We start from the raw sequence: 27,513 nt of genomic DNA on the forward strand, positions 1-27,513 counted from the left end.
GCCCCCCCCTTAGGAAAAAACAGAGAAAACAGCATCCTCAGGGAAGCATATAATTTGCATTTCACATATAACAATTTTAAGTCTTGCTATCTAATCAGAGCTACAAAAAGAGAAGAGGAGACAAAAAGTACACATTAAGGGGAATGTACTAATATTTTGAATAGAATGTTGTACCACCAGGCAGTAGCTTCATTATTCCAAACTATTACCAGGTATTCCAGTACCACATCTAAAAATATACTAGTCCTATTCATCTGGAATGCAACTTCCTCATATTTTTCCTCTATGAAAAACTTGGAAAGAGTTTTATACAACAAGACTAATGTTCTGTTGTATAAAACATCAGTCTTGTTCTATAAAAATCATCTGAAAGTATTCAAACAGAAAAAAAAAGTGGAAAATATTATTTACAATTTTCCTTGATATAATCCAAAATACAAATAATAAAGTAAAGCTAAAGAAAAAATGTATAGCTTTTTGGGGTTAGGGGTGAGGTATGTAAAACGCAGAACAACGAGTAGCAATATATTTTCCGGGAATTCTGAAAGACCAAATAGATTATAATGTAATCTGTTCTATAATGTGTAGTGTATAATGTAAACTATCTAATGTAATAATTTCACCATTACAACTATTGCCTTCAGTAATCAGTAGTCTTCATCCAGCTGTAATAATCAAAAGCTGTATCTAGGAAGCTCCAATTAGATGCACATATACTGTAGAAATTTGTTTCTGCACAGGTGTCTGTCTTCATTGATAAGATGAGCATTTATTCCAGCAATGCCAAAAGAGCTGCTGTTGGAATGCACTAACAAAAGTAGAACGCATCTTCTAGTAACTTAGTTTTTCCTCTGCTTCCTTTGGGAGGCTCACATGGTGGCTTTGAAGATTGTCCCAAACTGGGTGTCCATGCATAGGTGTTTGGCTAGCATTTCCAACCAAAGTGCTGCCCACACATCCACTTGCTTGGGCTGACAACCAGGTTAGCCTTTGAAACAGTGATGTCAATCTTCAAAAGGACACAGATACTTTAGTGCTTGGAGGGGGAATACTAACAGCCTTTAGGAATCTCCTTTTTTTGCACAGCTCTGTAATATATATTTCTTTCTCTGTGGACTTGTTGCATTTCAACAAATGACATAGTCCACAAGGTTTCTATCTTTAAAAAGATAAATTATGTATACCCAAGCAGCACGATAGCCTGTGGTGTAATGAATAACAAAAGATCCTTTCCAGATAAAAACATCTACGTATAGCAAAGGGCATGAAAAGAAACAACATGATGGCAAAGGACATATAATAGTATGTCGTAAACACAGCTTTCAGAGAGAGAAGCAGAAGGTCAGCTTGCAGAACTATATTTTTTTAACAGTATTCTCACAGTTGACATCTGAGGGCTGAGATCTGAACTATGGGATTTATGAATATTCTTCCAGTGCACACCCACTCACTAAGACTTTATATATGTACATGTGTGTATATTTATCACTTGGTCACTTGCTTTTTCTCTAATTGGATAATGTAATGCTTTGGAAGGAAACAGCTCTATATAAATGGCCTAACTACAAGTCATTCATAATTCTTATTTGTGCAATTATTCACATCTAATTATTCACAGCAATTCTTTGTTTTTGCATTTCTTTGCATATTGAAAGTTGCACAACATAGAGCCCTTCCAAGGTTAGTAAGGTATAATAAATGTGTCACAGAAAATAATGGTACACTTATTCTCCACTTCTTTATGATCGGTACAATTTATCTGTACTCTGGCATTTCCCCCATCTCTGCTCAGTCATTGAGCACTGATGGTGAGCAAGGCAGGAGTAAAAAGTTCTAGTAGCCATTAAGGAGGTAATTTTTGAAAAGCCGTACATTTACGCTTAGCAACATGCTACATTTACAAACTTGTAACAACAGAAAAGATAACTTGTAACCGCTATTTAAAGATAAATTCCTCATTAACCTCATTGTTGCTGTTAATTTCATTCTGTAAAATTTATTTTCAACTAGTATGGGTATTCTACTATGAAGTGACTTTGGCTCAGTCATCTCATTGTGTATATTAATGTGAATATTATACTTATTAATGGATTTGCCCCATGCTACTTTAGCTGGACTAAAATATAAGTAATATCAAATTATATAGTAGTAGCCTAATGGAAATCAAAATTATTAAAGAAAAAATGTAGGTGAGTTCTGTGCTGTATACATACTTCTTGGTACAAAAACTGTCATGCAAAATCACTCGTAACACTGTTAGCTGAAATCTGTGATATTTTTCTTTAACTTTTTTTAATGTTAGTATTCTTAAAAAAATAGGTGAAGAAGGCCCCATTATTTACTTTCTCACAAAATCCTGAGAAACTTCAAAATATCTTCTTTTAAAGAATTCCTATATAAATTGCATTCAGAAATACAACAATAATAATAATAGTTAATAATCTAGTTTGAAACCCAAATCTATATTTCAATTACAATGTGTGTAAGCACATGAAGTTACAAGCTTGTTGAAGAACTGAAAAAATCCGTAATTTACCCATTTAGTAACCAAGACATATATAATATTATGAATATAAAATGAGATAAAACATCATAATTTAATCCTTTCCTTAACCCTGAAAAAATACATATCTACACTGAAGAGCAAATGTGATTAACTTCATTAAACCCAAGATTAACATTCTAATCTTAAATAACAAGTAGGGCATTAAAAGATTACAATTAAGATATCTGGATGCTTACCTGTTGGCTGTATTCTCTTGTGGTAAACAAGGATATCTTTAGCATTTTCAAATCTCATTAAAAACTTTGTATCTCTGCTATTAAATCTGTTAATTTGTATAACACTGAAGTTGTCTGAATTTGTTGCATACAAATAGTCTTCAAATACTGCTAACCCATATAGCTGAGTCACCTGAGAGCAAAATATACATATATATAGATATATATAGATATATATAGATATATATAGATACTTATATAATTATTCAATTTTATCACAATTTATTTTATTCAAATGGTGATGCAAGGCTATACGCAGAGATCAATCATGGGAGTCATAACTAGGAAATGAGTATTAGTTAATGAGAAACCCATTAAGACAGAAAGCAGAAAGAGATCTTGCTTTCTTTTCATTTGAACAATATACATTTATTTTAAGAAGCTTTAGAATTAGAAATAACATTTGCCGTATTTCTAATAAATACTACTAGCCAGAATATTTGGATTCTCATTCTTTGCATTAAGTGTTTCCAGTTCAGACTGTGAGGATGACAATCTGACAATTATGTTGTTAAAAGTGCTGAGAAAGTGGCAGTGTTCTGACTGAAAGGATATAGGGGTGGCAGTGAGCTAAATTTGAGAATTACTGTACAATTTTATGCCACTTAGGGATATGCAGATTGGATGTGTGTTCTTGAGCAGATCACTGAGAACTGTATGAATATAAGAATGGAAGTTTATTCTATATCTAGTGGTTTATAAAAAGAGCATGCTAAGGTGAATAGACTTAAATTGTGGAATCTTTTGTGTGACTATGATGTTGAAGCTCAGTTGCTAAATGGCTACTCCTAGTATACAATGGAAGTAAATGGAATGCTTAGTCAGTATTGTCAGTATTGAGCAGAAAGTAAAATAAGGCTGTGTATTGTCCCCCTTCTTTAAAATATATTTATGAACAAATGTGTAAGAAATGCTTGTGGTGATGTTAGAGTTGTGTGGGTTGGGGATATGGATAAGGGTATATTTCTGTATGGGGATTTTAGAGGTGCGCTGCTTGGGAGATGTGAATGCCCAAGTACTTTTGTATGCAGACAATGTTGTGTTGTTGGCTGAAAACCTAAATGATCTGCAGTGAATGTGAGATAGATTGTATGACGCAATGAATCACAGAGATCTAATCATGATTTTATGAAAGACCAAGGTCGCTGTTTGACAGGGGAAAAAAGAATGAACAGTTGCAAGTTAAACATAGATGTATAAACTAATAAAAAATAGAGCTAATAGATGAATTTGTTTACTCTGGTAGAACTTTACTGAAGATGGGGAAATGGGTGAAGTTTTCAGATATGGAAATGTTTGTAGAAAGATAGTGAATTGTATTTAGTATCTTGCAAGGAATGAATGTAGAAAGAACCAAAAATGGCCGTGTAAAGCACTTTTGCCTATTCTGCTTATATGAAGTGAGAACTGGGTATAACAGGAGAAACATAAAAGGAAGTTAAGTGCAGTTGGAATTAATTACTTAAGAAGTGTATGTAGTAAAACAAGAAAAGATAAGATCAAGAATTAGTGGGTAATGGATGAACGTGGATCTGATAGAACTGCGAATGATCAAAATGAAAAAAGTATGATTTCAAGATTTGGTCATATAGAGAAACTGGATGACAATCAAATTGCAAAACAAATAGATGAAGAAAACATAAACAGGTGGAAAGAAAGTTGAAAGAAAAAAGTTGGGGTTGGATAAAGTTGATCAAATCCTCAAAAAAGAGCAAATGAGATGTTGAAAAACAAGATAAAATACTGGTGGATAGCTCTGGTGGGTGCCAGGATTATTGTTTACTATTTCTTACTCCTTTCCTGCACATTCGTAATCTTACTTACACCAAAAAGGAGTGCCATGTTGCATGTGTATGCATGTCTGATGGGCAATAAAAGCTGTTCAGGGTCCAGCTATTTGTTCAATTTAATCTTGTGGATAGAAGTATTCCAAACACAAAATCTTACAGGTGTTTAATACAGTTATTCCATTTAAATCATCCTTGACTGTCTAGTATTCCAGTGTTCATCTACTCCTTCCACAATGGCTTCCATTGTCAAAGGACTTTTAGTGTTAGCAACACTTTATTTATTTCATAATATTTATTTATTTACATGACTTATATGGCTGCCTACCTCATATGATGATTCCAGGTGGCTCACAACAATCCATAAAAAGCTTAGTTAAAAAGAAAAGTATCCTTCCCCACAGGTGCCAGACCGGTCTTCCTTGCAGCTCAACCTCCATCCTAGTCCAATGCTAGGATTTAAGGTAGGGGACCTGGAGCAGGCCCACCCTATCTAACCTAGTAGGACGGGCAGATACATTCAGGGAGAGGCAGTCCCACAGGTAACCTGGCCCTGTGCCGTGTTGGCTTTAAAGGTGATAACCAGTACCTTTGATCGCACCCAGAAAACAACTGGGAGCTAGTGCAGTTCATGCAGCAGCAATGTTACTTAAGTGAATTGTGGGGCACCCAAAACCTCACAAGCTGCTGCATTCTGGAGCAGTTGCAGCTTCCAGATGGTCTTCAAGGACAGTCCCATGTAGAGTGTGTTGCAGTAATCCAAACAGGAGGTAACTAATTTCCCTGATATTCAATTGAAAATTGTGTTCCTGTTAATTTAAAAACAGTATTTTGGCCTTTACACTCAGACAGTTATCTATTAGATGTGATTTTCTTCTATCTGACAATTCTTCAGGAACTTGGAAAGTGCTACCAATCACCAATAATCTCTTTCCAAGTATAATTATATCCAACTGCCTTTATCTTTCTTCAAATAACTAAGTTTCTAATCTCCTGGTCATCTTTGCTTCTCTTATCTGAATCTATTCTAATTTATTCAAATGCTGGGCCCTAACAGAGAGAAAATAGAAGGTGAGTGAAGCCCTTTTCATAAGCATGCTTGGCCATGTGCTGATTGACCCTGTCCTTCTTGAATATAAGCAACAGTCTGCTATTTTGAATATAACACAATACAGAAAAAGAAATCTCATTATCAATTTGACTTGATTCTTTTTCAAAATGTTTCTTTTGGAATTTCCTTGAAAGATTTTTCCATATCAGAAAAAGCAAGATAAAATAATAAATAAATAAATAAATAATGCATTCTATTTTAGATTTGTGTATTCTTGATATGGTTCCAAAATGTGCATTATTAATATTAATTTACTGGACTATTTGTAGTCATGGTAAACTCCATTTAGATCTTCATACACCTTCACAAACTTGAAACCACAACCAGAGTTTAACAGGCAAGATCAGTAGATAGACAAAAATTCACGATGGCCAGGAACAAGTGGAAATAAAATTTAACCCATGAACTTGACTGAATGCTCATATAAGAATTATTAAAAAAAAAATCTTGTGATGTTATGCCACAAATAATGTGGCTAAAACTATTACTATGTGAACATGTATGTATTTATGTGTAATGTATATGTTAGTGTATATATATAATTATAAATAAACATGGTACTTACTAGTTGGCCTTCAATTATAGTTTGCCTGTTACGTCCTTGGTAGTCAACCACTCCTACAGAGTCAAGATAAACATCTATCCAGTAAACGTATTTGCTGACAAGGTCAAGTGTAAGAGCAGTGGGTTGCTCTATTTTAGATATTACTATCCTTGTTCTGTTCATGCCATCCATATCACATCTCTCAATTTTAGCAACGTTTCCATAGTCTGTAAAGAAGAGCTTTCTGTAGAGAGAAATGTCAGACATTTTTAAAAATTATACACCTTTAATAGCAGGGACATAAAATGCAGTCTGTAACAGAAAAGTTCTGTCTTTTGCTTATATTAATATTTATACACATTAGCATCCATAAGAAAATCATTCTCAGTTTACTGTAGAAAACCATAAAGAAAAATCTTATGACACCTAAACACTAATGAACATATCATGCTTTAAGTTTATATAATAGTACATGTGCTAGTATTTAAGATGCTACTTCATTGTTTTTAAAAATTTGTAGCTCATAAATTATAAAACTATTTTTTAAAAAATAAAGCTGGTTAACTAAAAATGGCACTATTCACCCTTATGTCCACCCTGAGTTGTTAGATTTTATTAAAATACTGAAAAAATAAATAGTGAAAAAATAAGTATTCCTTGACATATGAAACAGGAATCTGAACCTCTAACCATGTACTTCCATCTCCGTCTCTCTGATAACTCTAAGGAAAACTTCTATGTATAAACCAAAGCAGTAGAAGTAATAAACCCAGGTAATAATGATAAAGAATAAAGAAAACAAACAATGGTATTCATAGCAGAAGGAAGTAATGTTGTAGTTACATATACAGAAAAGCATATTTCAGACCAGGATGGGTGAGGGGAGCATGTTAAATGCCTCCCCCCCCTTTACATCAAGGATATCCAGAACATAATAATCCATGTATGCTTGTGTGAAAATAGTTTTCAATAGTCTGGAGCAACACATTAGAGAAATAATTAAACAGATGGAAAGCATATGTGAGGTATTGACAAATAACACATAGAAGTAATCTGGACTTCATGACTATCTCCTTTATCTCAAAGTGTATCATCTCATGGAAGGTAAATTATTGACACATAAGTGTTATCCATTTTAAAAGAGAGTGAAAAAAATGTTCCAGTGCATTTATTTGTCCATATATTTGACTTGCTGATTACACTTAGTGTAAAACTAATAGGAATCTATCAAACTTCCAAAGCTTCTAAGCCTGATATTTGATTAGCAAATACTATGTTTAGTAAATCACAAATCAATTTCAATTAACCTGACAATATTTTAACAAGATTACTTTCCCATGAGATTAAATTACGTTAGTAAATGGAAGCCCATCCCACTATGGCTTTAGTGCTGGGGGGGGGGGGACCATCTGATTTCTGGAGGCTAAATGTTTTAATATTGCTTAGAAAACTAATGGGATTATTTTCTACACTTAGTAAAAATACTAGCATTAGAAGAAAAAGACTGTTGGTTATTATTCAAGTTGTTTGTGTGTCTGTTTGTGTGTAGGACAGAGAAAGCAAGAAAGCAATGTACAAATGTGCAAGATTTGGCCACTCTAAGTAGTGGCTGGGTTTATCCATCACACTAAGCCGTGCATAACTTTAACTATGGCGTTGTCCATTAAACAATTTGCTGAATTCCTAAAACATGCTAAGCATAAGCTGTGGTTTATATATAAAACATTACTCTAAGCCAATTATGCTACAGCCACTGTGTTACCCATTAATGGCATGATAAATCTAAACATTTTTATCTACTGCTATATCAGGTTTTTTTTTTTTAAAAAAGATTTTTTTATCCCGCCTTTATTACTTTTATAAATAACTCAAGGTGGCTCACATACCTGGGCTGAGGGAGAGGGATGGGCCCAAAGTCACCCAGCTGGTTTTTCATGCCTAAGGTGGGACTGCAACTCACCATCTCCTGGACTCTAGCCTGGTGCCTTCACCACGAGACCAAACTGGCTCTCTAAAGATATACTCTAAGTTAGAGAGTATATCATTATATTTACGGTCAGGCAATTCTCTGACACAGACTATTCTCTGGATTTCACTCACTCATGAGAGCAGAATTAATCAGAAAGCCAGGCAATATTTTCTTCTCTTCCCTTGCAATCTATAGCCACACAGAAATGAAACCCTTCTGAGGAAAGCTGCTGAGAGGTCCATCCATTTATATGGTGTGGGAAAGAGGACTCTCTTCTACCAGTTCCAGGTTGTGGAATGTACATTCTTGAAAGTTAACTTTGGCCCCTTCTCCTCCTACTTTCAATAAATTTATTCTGCCAGGACTTTAAAGAGCTTATACTTGTGTTTTCATTTACTGGGGCTCTTTGTTTCCTTTTACTCTGTATTTAGTTTTAGTCTGTGCCTGTGTCTGTTGTGCGTTATACATGGGGCTGCCTTTGAAGTACCTGGAAACTAATATTAGTGCAACATGTAGTGGCCCTCCTGGCAGATGAGAGCCTTTACAACCATATAACACCAATTTTGTGGGCACTGCACTGGCTTCCAATGAGCTTCTCAGGACAACTCAAAGTGCTGGTTTTAATGTATAAAGCTATTTGTGGCTCAATACCCAGGAACCTCCAGGACTGCCTTCTTCGAGTAAAACTGACCCTTATGGTCCACTATCCCACAGTACAGAAATGTAGGGTCCCCCCTTACATGAGATTTGGCTTGGGGGAGGCAAAAGACAAGGTTTTTGTCATGGCTCCATTCCTGTGGAATAGCCTGCCTCCAGAAATTAGGACAACGCCTTCCCCAGTGGTGTTTTGGAAGGTGGTGAAGCAGAGTTTTTCTGTAAAGCTTTAATTTTAATTGCCAGAATTGCTTTGGATAACAGATGCCAAACTGGACTGATAGTTATAATGTTCAGTGCTATATTCTGATTTAATTGATTTTATTTGGTTATATTGTAAACCTCTGAGAGTCTTTTGGGAGTCTGGAGATATAGTATATATAAATAAATAAATAAGTAAATAAGTAAGTAAGTAAATAATTCAAAGTGAATTTATCTAAGGCTACTCTTTTTTCAAGTGATTTAATTAAACTTTCAGTTTTCCCTATTTCTAGAAGCAATGTATGCATACAATTACATCAACTAAATGTATGCAATTCCATACCTAAATATTTAGGAGCAAATCAGTTAATCCCAATGAGCTTTGCCTTTGAATAAGCTGAACTACTGATCTAAAATTCACCCAACACATGTTTTCTTTCTTGAAGTATTACCTTGAGTATTGTACTGAGAATACATATTCCTTATATTACGATAAACAGTGTGACGCTGTAATCCATTATGAAAGCATCATTGTTTTCATATTATTGTGGGGGAAGGGATTGTATCTTCCCCAAAAGTGGATGAATGCCATGTCCCCTACACAAAATTATGCAGCCCCCCTCCCCCAAACATAATATTATCCAGTCTCCTCCAAACCAATGCCAAAACTTTATATAGTTTTTTACCTTTTTTTCTACCATGTACCAAAGGGTACAAGAAAGTTACTCACTTTTGGGGAAAGATACGAAACCTGAACCACTTAACTATGACATTCAGGACTCACAATCTCTCAGCCTAGTATAATTCAAATAGTTGCTTGTGTGAAGTTAACAAGGGAGAGGCATGAAGTACACTGCTCAGACCTCCTATTTAAAAAACAAAAAATAAGAACCAGGAATATATATATAAATATTAAACGATGATGACGATGACGGTGACACCATTCCCTTTCAAGGTAACTGCTGTTATGTAAAGCATAGAAAAAGAAAATGAAATAAGTAAATGAAGTTAAAGACATGAAATGAAATGTTTAAAAGGGAAACACAGTTAAATCTAATTTATATCACTATCATCCTGTACATTCTGCATATTTTCTGTCCTTCTAAATCACCCATACCTCCACCACATCCATACTCTAATACATTGTGTATATATAAGTTGCCTTTTGTTCTTAAATTTGCCACATGATCTCATACCACCATGGTTTTAGTGTTCTCTGCCTTCTGAACCTGTTCACTCTTCCTTCTTATATTTCTATTTCTTTCTTTTATTTTCTTTACTGCACATTTAAGGAAATCATTCAGCTGCATTCAACTTTGATATACTGACTTCCATATAACAAGCCATTTTATACACAATAATTTTTATACACATTTTTACTTTTTTTTAATAAATATTCATTCCTTGAAGCAGACTACTACCCACTACATTTTTGCTAGTATTTGTATGTCTTGAAATGGTTCCTCCTATTTCCCTTTTAATAAACATTCTCAGAGACCATCAACCTCAGAGAGCACCAAGGACTCCACAGTTCAACCCTGAGCTACAGATATTCTCTTCTATTAGAGTAAGTTCTAAAAGTACATCAATACATCTATTTGCTCTAGTTTTTCACATTTGTTTATAACTTGGAGTTGTTCACTCCATTTTCCCTGCCAAATGCATCTAACTTGGTCACTGATACATTAATTTTCAGATCTATGTACTTCACTGCATCATACAACCTATCTCACACTTGTTGCAGATCATTTAGCTTCTCAGCCAACACCACAGCACAGTCTGCATAAAAGAGGACATGCACATCTACATCTCCAAGCAACACACCTCTAAGATCCTCCAAAGCATGCCCCCATTTCAGTCTCATACCAAATCACTTCATCCATACACACTGCTGAAAGCTTCTTGCTCAGCCCCTTTCATCTTCTTTCTTTTTTTAATAATAATTTTTATTAAAGTTGGGTATGAAACTTTAGGTTAGGTAAGTAGCTGTCAAAGATGAAAGACTAATACAAACATACAAAAATATAAAAAGTAAAAAAAAAGTACAGAGAAAAAGAAAAATACACACACATACACACATGCAGTACTGTGCAAAAGTTTTAGGCAGGTGTGAAAAAATGCTGTAAAATAAGAATGCTTTCAAAAATATATATTGTAATTGTTTATATTTATCAATTTACAAAATGCAAAGTGAGCAAACAGAAGTAAAATGTAAATCAAATCAATATTTGGTGTGACCACCCTTTCCCTTCAAAACAGCATCAATTCTTCCAAGTACACTTGCACACAGTTTTCGAAGGAACTCGGCAGGTAGGTTGTTCCAGACATCTTGGAGAACTAACCACAGATCTCCTGTGGATGTAGGTTGCCTCAGATCCTTCTGTCTCTTCATGTAATCCCAGACAGACTTGATGATGTTGAGATGAGGGCTCTGTGGGGGCCAAACCCTCACTTCCAGGACTCCATGTTCTTCTTTATGCGGAAGAGAGTTCTTAATGACATTGGCTGTATGTTTGGGGTCATTGTCCTGCTGCAGAATAAATCTGGGGCCAATCCCACACCTCCCTGATGGTATGGCATGATGGATAAGTATCTGCCTGTATTTCTCAGCATTGAGGACACCGTTGATCTTGACCAAATCCCCAACTCCGTTTGCAGAAATGCAGCCCCAACTTGCAAGGAACATCTACCATGCTTCATTGTTGCCTGCAGACACTCATTATTGTACCACTTTCCAGCCCTTCAGTGAACAAACTGCCTCCTGCTACAGCCAAATCTTTCAGATTTTGACTCATCAGTCCAGAGCACCTGCTGCCATTTTTCTGCACCCCAGTTCCTATGTTTTTGTGCATAGTTGAGTCGCTTAGCCTTGTTTCCACATTGGACATATGGCTTTTTGGCTGCACTTCTTCCATGAAGACCACTTCTGGCCAGACTTCTCCAGACACTAGATGGGTGTACCTGGGTCCCACTGGTTTCTGCCAGTGCTGATGGCACTGCTGGACATCTTCCAATGTTGAAGGGAAGTAAGCATGATGTGTCTTTCATCTGCTGCATTAAGTTTCCTTGTCCGACCACTGTGTCTACAGTCCTCAGCGCTGCCCATTTCTTTGTGCTTCTTCAAAAGAGCTTGAAAAGCACATCTTGAAACCCTAGTCGGCTTTGAAATGTTTGCCTGGGAGAGACCTTGCCGATGCAGTATAACTACCTTGTGTCTCGTTGCTGTGCTCAGTCTTGCCATGGTGTATGACCTGTGACATGAAACTGTCTTCCACAACCTCACCTTAATAGCAGAGTTTGGCTGATCCTCACCCAGTTTTAAGCCTCCCACACAGCTGTTTCTGTTTCAGTTAATGACTGTGTTTCAACCTACATATGAAATTGATGATCATTAGCACCTGCTTGGTATAATTGGTTAATCATACACCTGACTCTAATCCTACAAGATCCCTGACTTTGTGCAAGTGTACAAAGTGTGCAAGTGTAAGAATTGATGCTGGTTTGAAGCCAAAGGGTAGTCACACCAAATATGGATTTGATTTGGGTTTCTCTTCTGTTCGCTCATTTTGCATTTTGTAAATTGATAAACATAAACAATTACAATATATAATTTTGAAAGCATTCTTACTTTACAGCATTTTTTCACACCTGCCTAAAACTTTTGCACAGTACTGTATATTCCAGGTTCTCTTGTCTTGGAATCCCAGGAATGACATCAGAGCTCTCTGTCCAGAACAGTGCAGTGCTAGGAATAGCTAAGATGCTGTGCAGAACCCTCAAACTCCCAGGCCTCTGGCAGAGAACACAAGATTGAGGAAGACACATACCACACATAGGAGTGAGAGAGGGATTTACTTATATTAAAAAAGGATATATAAAATAAAGAAATGCCTCCCTCCTTCATTAAGAGAACTACAAACAATTTCAGTAACTTATCACCTTCTCTAACATTCAGGAAATGTGATGGAATGGACTTATGAAGGCCAGGCTCAGGGAGATAAGCGTGTTCTTAGCCCCCAACAGGAGCATGGGAAGTTCAAGTAGATGAGGCTGGCACCTCCCTAAGGAATTCATGGTGTTGTGGCTGGCTGGCTGGCTTGGGAACTAGGGTTTAGTCTGGTGAGACTGATGTCAGGTTCAGCCCAAAGAACTCCAAGAGACAATGCAAATAGAGTTTTGTTGCATTTATTAGCTTCAACCTCAAGACAGAAATCTCACCAGACTGAACCCTAGTTCCCAAGCCAGCCAGCCAGCCACAACACCATGAATTCCTTAGGGAGGTGCCAGCCTCATCTTCTTGAACTTCCCATGCTCCCGTTGGAAGCTAAGAACACGCTTATCTCCCTGAGCCTGGCCTTCATAAGTCCATTCCATCACAGGAAAAGATCACTTCTTCCCATGTCTCATCTTATCTATAAGGAAATTATAAAGCCCCATCATTCAGTCCTAATTAGCAAAAGTCCATTAAGAGTTACCAGAAATAACAACATATATATTTTAACCTTAATCAAATAAATCAGTTACATATTCCTTTTTCTTTCCTTTAAAACAATATCTTATCATTTTCTTTAAAAGTACAACAAAAAATCTCTTCTTCCCATATTTATCTCATATCTATAAACAAATCTTTAAAGTCTGATGATTTGAACTTGATCAAGAAAAAATCCACTTAGAGCTACCAGAAACAACATATTAAGTATATTGATCTTTAATCCCTTTAAATAGTATCCAACAAGTTAATTTCTTACTATTTCCTCTTTGTCTCCTCTCATAAACTCATTCACAAGTTTAATACACACCAGAAATAACATTTATATTTTAACCTTAATGAAATAGCCAACTTTGTAATCCTTTCCTTTACTTCTGACACTATAGCTTCTCTGAAGCTATTTCTCTGAAAATAGTTCAAGGAATCTCTTCTTCCCATATCTTATCTATAAACAAATCTTTAAAGCCTGGTCATTCAATCCTGGTCAAGGAAAACCCATTATGAGCTACTAAAAAGAACATAATATATATTTTAACCTTGATCAAATAAACCAACTTTATAATCCTTCTTTTTAATTTTAAAAATCTTGATGTTTATTCCCTTTAAATACTGTTTCAAAAGCCGATTTCTTTTCATTTTCTCTTTGTCTTTTCTCAGGAACTCCTTCATGCGTATAACACATCTATTTTGTAAGTCCAAGATAAGAGAGTTGTCCAAGTCATTCTTCTGATTTATTATTTGTGGGTCCTTTTGGGTTATCTTTTTCCATATCCTTCTTGGAACTTGTCATTTTAAAATCCAAATCCAAAACAGCCTGATTCTCAGTTCTATCCTATGTCCTCTTTTAAACCCATTTTTATGGTAGCAGACAGTTTAAAAGAAATTTCTGAATACATTGTTCCCAAATATCCTTGAATTCTTCCAAAGTTAAAATATTTCTCCCATTCTGTATTAGTGGGTCTCTTCTCTTTTAATTATAATCCTTAGTTCTGATAGTAGATGACAAAGTTGTCATAGCATTAGAGCAGTGTTTTCTGCCATCTGTATGAACAAACGCTTCTGTATAATCTAGTTTCACATTAACTCACATTTTAGATTGCTGCTATACTCATAAAAATTGGGGGGGGGGGGTATGCAATACTGCACTGCTTTACCTCCAACCCCCTATCTGTCTCTGCACTTGTAGTGTACTAATTACTATTCCACTGTCACAGATAGCTAATAAAACAAACAAATTGCACAAAAGCATGGTGTGTAGCTGATGCTGGAGGCTAAAGGCATAAATGAAACAAAATAACAACCTAGTATTCTCTTCCTATAATAGATAAATCTACTTTTCTTCTATTTGCTGGAAGGAGATTAAGTATAGGTCATAATCCTGAAATATTTCTTTGCTTTACCAAAGCGGTTTCTCACTTAATCTGCTATTCTCTCTAAACATAAATGAAGGCTGTTTAAATTTAAGCAATGTAATTAGCTTGAGCAGTTCCTGGTTTAATTCAGCTGTGTTTTCATAAACTTCTATCTGTTCTGAATAAAAGAGGAAGGGAAAATATATTTCTGAGAATTATTTATTTTAAATTTTACTTTAAAATATGTAAAATTTCTAACTTTCAGGATAGTTTAAGTTCAGGATAACTTCTTTGCCATTGTTCCCACGCTATGGAACATTCTCCCCCAAAGGTGAGGTGGGCCCCCACTCTCCTGGCCTTCTGGAAAGGGGTGAAGACCTGGCTCTTCCAGCTCGTGTGGGGCTCAAGGAGGGGTAACTAACCCTGGGGGTGGTAAGCACCCTTAAGACGCTCCCAGAGATCGATAATTTATTTATACCATCTGTCCCTTGGATTATATTATTTATTTTTGATTACTATTTTTATTGTATTTTAATTGGTTTCTATTCTTATTTATTATAAACTGCCTAGAGTTGCTCATTGAGTGAGATAAGCAGTGACTCAATTTGAAATATAAATAAATAAATAAATAAAATAGAAAATTATATTATTAATAATACATAGCCTAGAGTTGCCTCAGCAGTTAATGTGGCTAATAAGTCATAAATAAATAAAGTTTTTTTTCAAAAGAATATACAATTAATAAAGTTATTCAGTACTATTATAACTACACCCTTACAGTGATATAAATATGTGCCCACTTTGTTAAATACTGATTATATCAGTATTTTGCTTATTCAAAGTAGAACCAATTCTCCTTAGCTACATTTGCACGTTTGTCCTGTGATCCACAAAAAAATGATTCAGTATTTCAATCACCAGTAGGTTTATATCAAAAAAAGGCTGGGTACACCTTCATTATTTCTTCAATATTGATAATAATTTTTAAAATGTTCTATTCATATGTTAAACCCACAAGTCTTACCTCGCTGTCTTATCATGGTGGTGGGATCCTCCTGGGAGGGGTGAACAAAGAATGCTGGGATTGTACACCAAGAATATATACTCCCAGCAAGGTGCTACCCAAGGTGTATGGTTCCCACCCTCATAACATTTAGGAAATTGTTAAAGACCTGGTTGTTCTCTCAGGCCTTGGGATAGGGTGATGGTGGAACCCTCTTTAGTTACAGTTGGTTTATAGCTGGTGTAATATTTTTCTGGTCGTTTGTGACCTTTTATGTATGTATTGGTATTCTTTTTATTAGTAAGCCACTCAGAGTCATGAATGAGTTGGACAGCCTCAAAACTAATACATAAATATTTTCCCCCAAACAGACACACTCAACATTGTATGGCTAGAAGCCAAGTCCTCCTTAATCTGTGGCTAATTAGAGGTTGGGTAATAGAGGAAAATTAGTGTTAAAAAGAAATAGTGTACCTCTGAAGGCCTCAATTTCTGCCAGGTATTTTGAATCCTCTTTCCTGGTTCTCAAAGTTCTGTTGGCATTAATCTCTTGAATTGACTATCGGAAGGAGTAAGAAAGCATGAACCCTATTCCCCTATTAATTTACCATGTCTTGCCTTACTTTTCTCTAGACTAAAAAATCCCTCCAATTTGTTGTTCTTCATCTAATTAGGGAAAGAAATTTTTCACAATATAATGATTAAGATCATTGCACTGCAGAAAGTAAACAGATTTCCTATCATAGGGACTTTGGACTTCTTTTTGGATGATAATTACAGTAAGAGACTTGTCACAAAATGGAATTCAAAGCTATCACAAAAGGACACAAGAATGTATCAAGCTTTACAGCAGAAGTGGCAATAATACATTTAATTAATGTCACTTCTTTAACCAGAGCAACTGGAAACAAGAACAAATAAACATATTTAAGGTTGCAAAGTTTTAATTTAAGTTTGCATACATTTGTTCAGGTATATGCATCAGGTAATTAGGGCACAACAGTATGACAATGCAACACACTGTCTTGTCAATTTACAAGGGAAATCTTCCTTTCATTTACTTTTGATCATGTCCAAAAAACAAAAGAGAATCAGTCAGGCTTAAAAATATCTGGCAGGAACTAAGCAATAACATTTACATTTAGGAAACAGTGAGGTTGCACCAGGAGTCTGAAAACTGTTGCTGGAAAACTATAATACAATTTACACTAACTTGTCTGCATGATTTAGATGACTTCACAACTTAAATAATTTTGATTAAAAAGGAATTCAGTGCAAACCAAGAGCTGCTCAGCTGAGTCTGTGTTGGTGATCTTTAGTTACAGAATTAAGGCAACAAGAGGACACAATCACAGTTATAGAGCATGGCTAGATGCTATGTTGATAAATGAGGCAGTCGCTAAATGAGGACTACCTGTACCAATAGCTTAACTGGCTCTGAAGAGACTTAAGAGTTGTATACCTAAATTTATATAGTTCCACATAGTCTAGCAAGTGATTTCTAGACTAATGGAAATTTCCAAATTATCTTTAATGACAAACTCACGTATAACACATTGTAATAGTCTAGATGGGAGATGATGATACCATAGATCATTGCAGCATGGCCCACATTCCCCAGCCTGGATTCTTTCCAGATGTGAGGACTACTTGCCAGCTAGCCTGCCGATTCCTGAAAATTGTGGAAGTTGAAATGCACATATTTAGAAAGCAGACTTAGATGAGAAGCCTAAAATAACAGAGATAAAATAACTTGTGATAAACTAATCCAAGGTATTACAAAGATCACCATTTGAGAAGCAACTGCACATAACATATCTAGTCTTTCTGGAGTATTTAACTCCAATCAGAACAGTCCAAACAGAATTTCTCAGGCTGAGAACTTGAAATCATAGTAAAATCCACTCCAGATTTTTTTGGCCCAGTATCAAGGAATTTAGAGAAAATTGTAATGTAACTAAAGAAGACTGGAAAAATTATTTTTTATTTTGTGTATGAGGAAGAGAGGGAAATTTTAAAAAACAACAACTTTTCACACTTTTTTGCATATTTTGGTGAGTTTCTTATATGTTTTTTTTTCCATTTGTGTTTGTTAATTTATGTAAAAAATTAACCTGATCTGTTATTAATGGGAATCAAGGAATATAGTGAATATGATGACAACATGGTGATTTATAGGCACACAGCTCTGTGATAATCCTCTACATGTTCCTTAATCCATTTCTGCTGATTTTCCTCCCTTCATGTTCAAGGGACTCATGAGATTACAAAGATTATATTTGCTGTAATTTCATCAAGATACTTTGTACTCTTGGAAAGAGATGTTTATTATTGCCTTAGACTTCTAATAATTACTTCAGCAGCAAAATCAGACATGCAGGAAAATAATTATAAGTTATTGCCTTTAGTGACTACAGTATAAAAATGACACTATTTTTCTAATTTTCTGGTATTAGTCGTAGAATAGCAAATAATTCCTAAACTACACTGGTGTAATTTAAAACAGTCATATGCACCATGTTATCATATCTGTAGAGCTTAAGAGTCCTGGACACCGTTCCCTTACTTTAATGCATGGATAATTAGGTTTTGAAAAGGTAACCATTTCAATCTTGACTCTCTATGATTTCATGGACATATAGAGGAAATTTTCATGAACAACAGTATGGAAGTGGTTTACCATTCCCTTCCTCTGGGGTGTTTTTTGATGTGTACAAGTCACTTGTTTAATAATGCACCAAGAAAGCACAAATCATTTCATTTCATCCTAGCCTAAGCAAACAGTTTGTAGAAACTATAGAATGATTCAGGTAAACATGAACTTAGATGTTTGATAGTTTCCTTGTATAACAGCGTGCTTAAGAATGATCACAACATATTCATACAACCATTATTTCCATTATGGCATTATTTCTACACAGAGATTGCTAAGTGCTAGGCGGGGGAACTGCTAAAAGCATTGAGGACACTTTTCCAGAAGAACATTCATGTTATTGTTATAATTAGGCTCATGGGATCTAGCCCAGACCCTACCCCCATGATGGAATAGTAGCAAGCAGCCAAACACTGTTGAAATAGCAGTGCTAAAATATAGTTGAGAGAAAATGTTCCTCTCCTTTCCTTAACTTTTAATAGATTTTTCATAGAAGTTTCCAGACTGCCCAATGCTTCAAATAGTTTCAGGGTTCCATGCCTTCTGTCTGTCAGCCAATAACATGCTTATTTAGATGACATTTCTAAGCATATTTGCCATTGTGATAAAATCAAACCTGTCAAGTTTCAGATTAATCGGTTTGGAGGGGTTTCCAGAAATGGATGTTGGAAGCAGGGCTTCAATTCTACTGACTTCTCAGCACTTCACAGCCTACTGACCACAAGAGGCAGTGAGATATAGATGGAGGGTTAGGATTTTTTTTTTTTTTTTTTGGATTCCCTGTTTATCTTTCACTGTGCAAGCTTTTTGTCTGTGACACTGTTGGTGTGAGGGTGCTCCCGCCCTGTCTTTGTCTTTTGAGCTCATCTGGTCTCTGATTCTCTGACAGAATATAGGGAACTAGGAACTAGGCTTTTCCCCTCCCCTCCCCCTTCCATATTTCTTGTAGTAAACTTAAAGAAAGTTACAGAGATTTGCTTGAAGTCCTTGCTCAGTGCTCAGTCCACCCTCCAAGAACACTCAAATTCCTTCCTTTGGCACCTTGATTTTTTTTTTTTAATGGATGCATTGCCACATTTCAGAAGGATAGCATGACAGTTTTTGACACTGCCCTGACAATAAGCAGCAGCATTTTTTAGTATTATTGCAATGAGATATCTGTTGGAACAGTAAACCTGGAGCAAAAACCTATGACATAATTACTCTTTCTCATTGGCCTGTTCTATGTCTAGTGACATGCTGGCTGGGGAATTCTGGGAGTTGAAGTCCACTCATCTTAAAGTCACTAAGGTTGAGAAACCCTGATGTAGAATGTATGTAGGATTTTAATTGAACTTTTGAAATATTGCAAATCAATCTGACTTCTGGTCTACTTTAGGGGTAGATTTAGCCATGGTTGCCCTGACAACCTTCTATAGGGGAGAAACAGCAGGAATGCAACTGTTCATCCTGCTTGATCTTTCAGGAGCTTTTGATAAAGTTGAATCCTGATAAGTTCTGGGTTGTGGGAACTACAGTATGTTACAGTGGTCCCACTCCTACTTGCAAGGACCATGCCAGAGATTAATAACAGATCACTGTTCATCTGCACTTGTTAGCTATGCTCTGGGTGCCATAAAACACTATTTTGTCTCCATCTATATGACGCTTCTTAGGGTAGTGATCAGAAGCGTTCGGGCTCGATGTCATTAATATTCTACTGACACCCAGCTCTGTTTTCTGTAACAACTGAACCAGGAAAGCCTCTGAGTATTCTGAACTAGATCTGGGTGGCAACCTTTAGGTGTGTGGTGCCCAGGTATTGGGAAGTTTGCCTGTTTTAAATGAGATTCCCTCTACACTCTTTAAAAGAGCAGGAATACAGTTTGGACTGCTTCAGTCAGTACTGGGAATACAACTATAGGGAGCCTGAGAGATGATCTTGGAGAAACTATGCAGAGATAACAGCTGTAAAAACTAAAGTATTCTTTAAGCCCAAGAAACAGAGGAAGTATGAGAAAGAAGCTCAGGCTGACCAGAGTATAAGAGGGAGAGAAGAGAAAACTCAGTGAGGCTTGTGAGATTCTGTAACTATAGTCTATATCAATACAGCATAGTTCCAGTCAAACTTGTAGAGTCTGTTTCCTGACCTGGCCAGCCTGAAAGGACTGATATCAACTGACCTCTGTGACCATGAGTGTCAATTCTCAATTTTGGTTGGAATTCAATTATTCCCTTTCCCAGTCAAAGACTTATAGCCTAGCTATAAGTGTTTATGTACTTGTAACCTCAGTCGGATTAATGTACTGTGATCTATGTGGAAATATTCTTGGCCTGGAGGCTGCAGCTGATGAAGACTATGGCAGCCAGATAAATGCATTTTCACTGAAACAATTGCAATGTCTGCCAACTTTATTTATTTATTTATTTATTTATTTATTCATTTATTTATTTATTTATTTATTTATTTAACCAATTTATATAGCCATCCATCTCACCACAGGCGATTCTGGGCAGCATACAACAAAGCTAAAAACAGTCACTAAATACATTAAAAACATAAAAAGCAAAATAAATCAGAGAATAAAAGGATGTTAAAAATAAGGAAGAAGTGTGGGAGGATGGGTCCACTGCTTTTCATCTGCCGCTGTTCTTCTGTTCTCCAGTAATTCTTTGGCTTTTTGTATGTATTGTGTTCTGTCCATGATAACCATGGTCTAGCCTTTGTCTGCTGGGAGGATGGCGATGGTTTGGTCCTTCTTTAGAATTAATGGAGGACAAAGAAACCTACATCACAGTAAACACTAATCCAATATAAAAATTGGACAACCTGATCAAAAGAACTCTCAACAACCTAACCAAGATAGCTCAAATCACAAAAGAAGAACAGTCACCCATCTGCAATAATTTATTAAAGCAAAAGTAACTCATTTCCCAGCAGCAAGAGATTGCAAAGAATAGAGTGAGGGGGAAAAAAATCCTAAGCATGCACAAGAGAATAAACTTTTTTTTTTTTAATCAATCAATAAACAAATATACAAAGAAGGATGCCAAGAATAGGCTGCTTGCTGTGTTACAGGTTTCCTTTCAAATACTTTATATAACTTTTATATATCTCGGCAAACTGTGTAACATTTTAACAATACTGTGAAGTGGAATTTTGTTATTTATCAGGTGCTGCTACAGGGTCAAGCTCATATGTTGCATTGTTGCGTTGCGTTGTCATTTCCCACTATGTTGAAGAGGCCAAATTTTTATGCAATCTCAGACAAAGAAGCAATCCTTTTTCACATATCTGAAACCACACGTGACAGGCTAATGCTCCAAAACTTCTAGCATGGGTATTATTATAGATAAAACTTATTTCAGCCATGAAAAAAAATACTTTTCAGTGGAAGACACACTCATGTGCATATTAGATAATATTGGTAAATTGGAAAACAAAATAAAGATGTGTAACTGGGAACAAAATACATACATACATACATACATACATACATACATACATACATACATACATACAGAGTCCCCCATTGCGGGGAGATGGATGGGGATAAGTCTATGTATAAATTAAAAAAAAAAATACATACATACCTGAGTGGTGGACATTTTCTCAAAGTCATATTTTGGCAAATAAATATTTCTAGCAAGATTTCCAGCAAGTAGCAATCTATAACCCCTACTGCACTGAAGTGAGATTCAAGGTGCTGGTTGTCACCTTCAAACCGTACATGGCTGAGAACCTGTTTATCTGCTGTTTCTACTTGCCTAGTAAGAGTCTCTGCTTCTCCATTAAGAACACCCTTGGAGTCCCATGTGTAAAGAATTGCTGCCATCAGAGACCATGAGGATAGGCCTTTTCTGTAACTACCCCTCTCCATGGAAAAGTGTTCCACCCAGGGTCAGATCATCACCAACCCTGCTGGAATTCCAGAAAGCCTTTGGAATTGATGGTGTAGGGGGTTCCCTGCCTTTAGGTTGGGGGTGTGGGGTTGGTTATTACTATTATTTTCTTTCAGTTTAGTCTATTTTAGTTTTTTATTTTGTAAGCTGATCACAGTCATTCCTGGAATTGAATAGCATATAAATAGAAAAAAAAATAAATGAATCTTTTCTAAAAACATTTTTATTTTTTTCTAACAAAAATGGAAAGCCACTGCAGTATTATTTCCTGCCCTATAAACAATATGAAACTCAGGTGACTCAGTCTTCTTAACATTGCCTTTCCACTGGACTTTTAGAAGAGGCAAACCTAACAAAATTGCTATTTTTGTTATTGCTTTTACTGAAACGGCCATAGAAAATTGTGAATACACACACCCACACACATACTTTGTAACAGTGTGAATAAAGGAGAAACGAATTATTAAAAGTGTTTTTGGGTTAGCTCTGAGCTGGGAGAATGGGATGGGGGTCAATATTAATTAGTAACTGAAAGATGAAGCAGTGGCATTGGAATCTATGGCAAAACTAGCAATAGCAGCTACGCCTGACATTGCTAATCCTAAAATTAGTATGAATAATTACATTTGTAGTATCATAGTAGTGCAACTGAATAAATTGACAAATTCCTTCACGGAGATGGGATCAGCATCATTCAGTTCACTTTCCACTAAATTCATTCATGACCACCCTCCTCTGCATCTTACTTTAGTGGAATTTGAATTAGAATCCCCTGAAAGCAAGGGATTTATAACTCCACTGGTGGAAACTAAAACTGTAGCATAAATGTATCATTGTATCATAATTAGGGGGACAGCAATTGTTCCTAATCTTGAATTAACTATGTGACTTTAGGTAAGCCACAATCTCTTGAGCCCAAAGGATTCCACAATGCCTACTATGGTGATAATAACACTCAGTGAAAAGAAATTCAGCCTAAATCCCATTTATAATAAATTCAGGCATGGCAAATAAGAAGTGGACATTTAGGGTAAAATATGAATTCAGAGCTTTGAAAGATAGTTTATTCAGTGTTTATCTTTTGGTTTTATTCATCTAAAACAAAGTTGCATTTGTCTCTGAAAAGTTTTTCAGTAGAATGTACAACTGTTTCATCTACCATCTTTCTTTCATTAAATCCACAATTCTGAATTTCTAACATGTGATTTGTCAGTTACTCTTATGTCACAAGGTACACATAACAAACAGGAACTTTTCCTCATCAATAATATATATTTTAATATTATAAAATAAATTACAAAAACATTATTTTGCAGTGATATTTTATGACCTATGCTTGACTAAATGTCAGCAACAGTTGGTATTTGAAAGCTTGTCTCATGCATCTTTTCCAGGAAATGCTACAATAAACATCATTATAAAGAATTAGATTAGATTACTCACAAATCTAAAATTTTCTACTGCTTTGAATGTCACATGCACCACAGGACCAATTAAAAGTGCATTTTTTTTAAAAAAAAAGTGTGTGTGTGTGTGTGTGTGTACCTATATCATCTATATCTATATCTATATCTTCTTTACGATTAATGATAAAAAGCATTGCCAATTAGGTATCTGGACATGGGTAGCATATTTTCCATCAAATTGCTACACCTACAGCTTCTTAAAGCATATTTATTTATTTATATATTTACTGGGGCTTATAATGCCACTCCAATCTAACAGAACTCTGAGTGGCTTACCTTCCCTTTTTAAAATAAAAGGATTAATATATATATATATATATATATATATATATATATATATATGATATCATAATATATCAACATGGAGTTTGGGGCATAATCAAATAGGCCTTAAAAGATTTTGTTCAATGAATGGGATCCAGAAACAGAGTAGATACTTTGATATCAGTGGAGCTTATTTTGGTCTTTGCTAAATAAATTCCAATTTATGGGAAAACTGATGGAAAAACACAACTTCCAAACAATCTTCAGACCTACCAGAAAAATACAGCAAATGCTAAAATCAGCAAAAGACAAAAGGGATCCCCTCACTGCTGCAGGTGTATACCACATACCATGCAGCTGCGGACAAGTATACATCGGGACCACAAAACACAGCATCCATACCAGGATAAAAGAACACGAAAGACACTGCAGACTACAGCAACCAGAAAAATCTGCAGTAGCTGAACATGCTCTCAAGCACACTGGACACAAAATCCTATTTGAAAACACAGAGATACTGAACAACACCAACAGCCACTATACCAGGCTATACCGGGAAGCCATTGAGATTCACAAACACCAGCACAGTTTCAATAAAAAAGAGGAGAGTCTAAAAATCAAGAAAACCTGGCTACCAATCCTGAAAAATACAGCCTGCAAAAGGTCAACGAACTCAGCTCAACCACCAGGACGTGTGAACAATTCACACAATGAACATGCTAATCACCCTCAGCAGCCACTCGTTAACAACTCAATGGAAAAAAACCAGCCTAAGCCCCAGGAAGATACACACATAATTGGACACCAAAACAAGCAGCCAATCATTAACCCAACCCCCCCCCCCCACACACACACACCCTCTTCAGGCACCCTCACTGATCTCTATAAATACCCACAACAGGGTCACATCACCCTGGGCACAGAGAGAACTGCTCCTGTCTGTGCTCCTGCCCTCTGAAGATGCCGGTCACAGATGCTGGTGAAACGTTAGGAAACAAAACTTCCAGAACACGGCCACACAGCCCGGAAGACCCACACCAGCCATCAAATTCCAATTTATTTCAGTGGATATATTCCAAATAGGGTGAAGTTTAGACTAACTTCAATATTCTATAGGTACAAGACTGTGCTGGTTATAACTAGACAAAATAGTTTAAATGCCCCTTGGAAACAATCTGTGGTAATTTTACATAATTACTATATGGTGAATTCCCTTTGTATTGTATGATTCCATATATAAATTCATTCACACATAGCGTTGGAACTAAGCTGCAGCAAAACAACAACAATAAAAACCTTTGCACTGGAGATCGGACGCTGTGGTGAATGGGGGCAAAGCCCTCTAATTATATTTACTTGTTTGCATTGTAAAAATGGACAAAACACAATGTAAAACACAAGCAGATACTCTCTTTCTATCCTTAAGTAACTGTAACTAATTAATTCACCAATTCACTGTCCCTGTTTTTATTCACTAATTAAATTCATACTTGGTTGATGAATCTGTCACATGATACAGCTAATAAAGCTAGGCTTATAAAAGGATTCTCCTTCATACTTACTGTAGAAAAAGTGCTAGCTAATGCAGGAAAATATTTCCCAGTAGCAGACATTTCACAAAACAAATAATTCATACATGTTTGATGGGATGGAATCGATATACTAGAAGGAAGGTAATTTTAATCAACAAGTTATAGCATTTGGTCTTATAGTTACTCCAAAAATGAATTACCTGTAAATTATTCCAGAAAATCAAGTAGAATAAATAAAAAGTTGGAGTAAAGTATATCCTCCACCCCTTGAGAGTGAGGTGCACACAAAAGTAACTTAGCAACCCAGTAACTAAATGGAGACATGACTAATGCCTTTTTATACTCATCAGCAACCTGGGACATAAATATAGCCCTAAAGATGGAAGTAATACTGGAAAGCAAGTGATTTAAAATGAAATAAAAGAAACCACATATATAGAAAAGGACATCACTCAGTAGTCTTCCACTGAAGAAATGATCAAGTCTTTGTTCTCTAAGCTTCAACACACCTTACTTCTACAGTGCAATATCTCTAATATCATTGAAGTAAGAAAACTTGGGCATAGGGAATCTATTTGTAGAAGAGAAAATAATATTACATTCTCCCTGCAATATTTAATGAACACTGCTTTTAATATGCCTTATGTAATGATATCAGGTTAAAACAGGATAGGCAGTCTTATTTTGAATGAATGAATCTCATACGACTGAATCAATTTAAGCAAAAAGCCTGGAAACTGTATAGAAAAAGATAATTTGTGACATTTCAATGTTGTTCTTGCCATTGCTTAATGATTATAGAAATAAAATAGGTATAGAAATAACAGGTTGTATTCCATTATGATTGTCTATTGGTGGAATGGGATTCATCAACACATGGATTTCATCCTCACCCTCACCATTTATTTTCTCTGAAAGACTAATTAAAAATAGAACACAGAATTGAATTTAAATGCAACAGGATATATCTATATCAGAATGAGATATCCAAAGCTTCAGTATTAAACAATGAATAGCAACAGCAACAATCTGGAGATTAAAAGAGATCAAAAGAGGAAAATTTTCTCTTTTTTCAAATTATTATGATTATTTGTTAGAAGAGGCATTATTAAAATCTAGCAAATAAACATAATAATTAGGCAACCTATAAAGGGCAGTGTAAAAACACATGTAAAAATCTTTCTATTTTCCCTGCTGGGCCAGGACACTGAAGTTCATGCATAGCAATGTTATGAAATCTTTTTGCCCGTAACATGGAAGGCAGAGCTTTGAACCTGGGAAGTAAAGGAAGTTGCTTATAAGACTGAAATAAAATGTTGGCTAAATAATTAGTCTTCCAATCAAGTCCACCTCAAACAGGAAAGGACTTGTGCTTAGGTCTCTTTGGAAATTATAACTGAGGATTCATTGCTTCAGCTCCAGTGAAGCTTCTTGAGGTCAAACACTGAACAGGTAGGCCACCTTTCTAAGCATTGATATTTGCCTTTCTTCTCTACTGATATGTAATTATTCTGTAGGTAATTACATATCAGTAGATATGTAAATGCCACATTCTGTTGTAGCCTCTTATTGGGAACAATACTGGACATTCTCTTTCAGACTGAAGAGGAAAAATACAGAATTGAGAATCTCTCCCTCCCACCCAATCTACCTTTGATGTAAAAATGCCTTACAGATTTGGGGTCTTCTATATATCCACGAGATCTGGTTATCATTTGCCCACAAAGATCCACAAATGATGAAGCAATAGCAGTGATGGAAACTCAGAATTGTTCAAAGCTAGTGGAGTGGACAACTTGCCAAAACAAGAATGCAGAATATACGG

At 35.7% G+C, this 27,513-nt stretch overlaps 1 protein-coding gene across 1 annotated transcript in view; it reads right to left on the minus strand.

The window, feature by feature from the left end:
* The window catches only part of LRP1B (LDL receptor related protein 1B), a 715,984-nt gene that overhangs the window by 374,373 nt on the left and 314,098 nt on the right, over positions 1–27,513 (minus strand). The window contains exons 9-10 of the mRNA XM_088145133.1: positions 6,245–6,467; positions 2,743–2,914 (exon numbers count right to left, since the gene is read on the minus strand). Of these exons, the coding sequence (XP_088001259.1) occupies positions 2,743–2,914; positions 6,245–6,467 (395 nt within the window). The remainder of the gene's footprint in view (positions 1–2,742; positions 2,915–6,244; positions 6,468–27,513) is intronic.

This window comes from Python bivittatus, unplaced genomic scaffold (assembly GCF_059951505.1).
Source record: "Python bivittatus isolate LINGU-HERP-01145 unplaced genomic scaffold, Pbiv_v1 ctg000480_np1212, whole genome shotgun sequence".
Taxonomy (NCBI): domain Eukaryota; kingdom Metazoa; phylum Chordata; class Lepidosauria; order Squamata; family Pythonidae; genus Python; species Python bivittatus.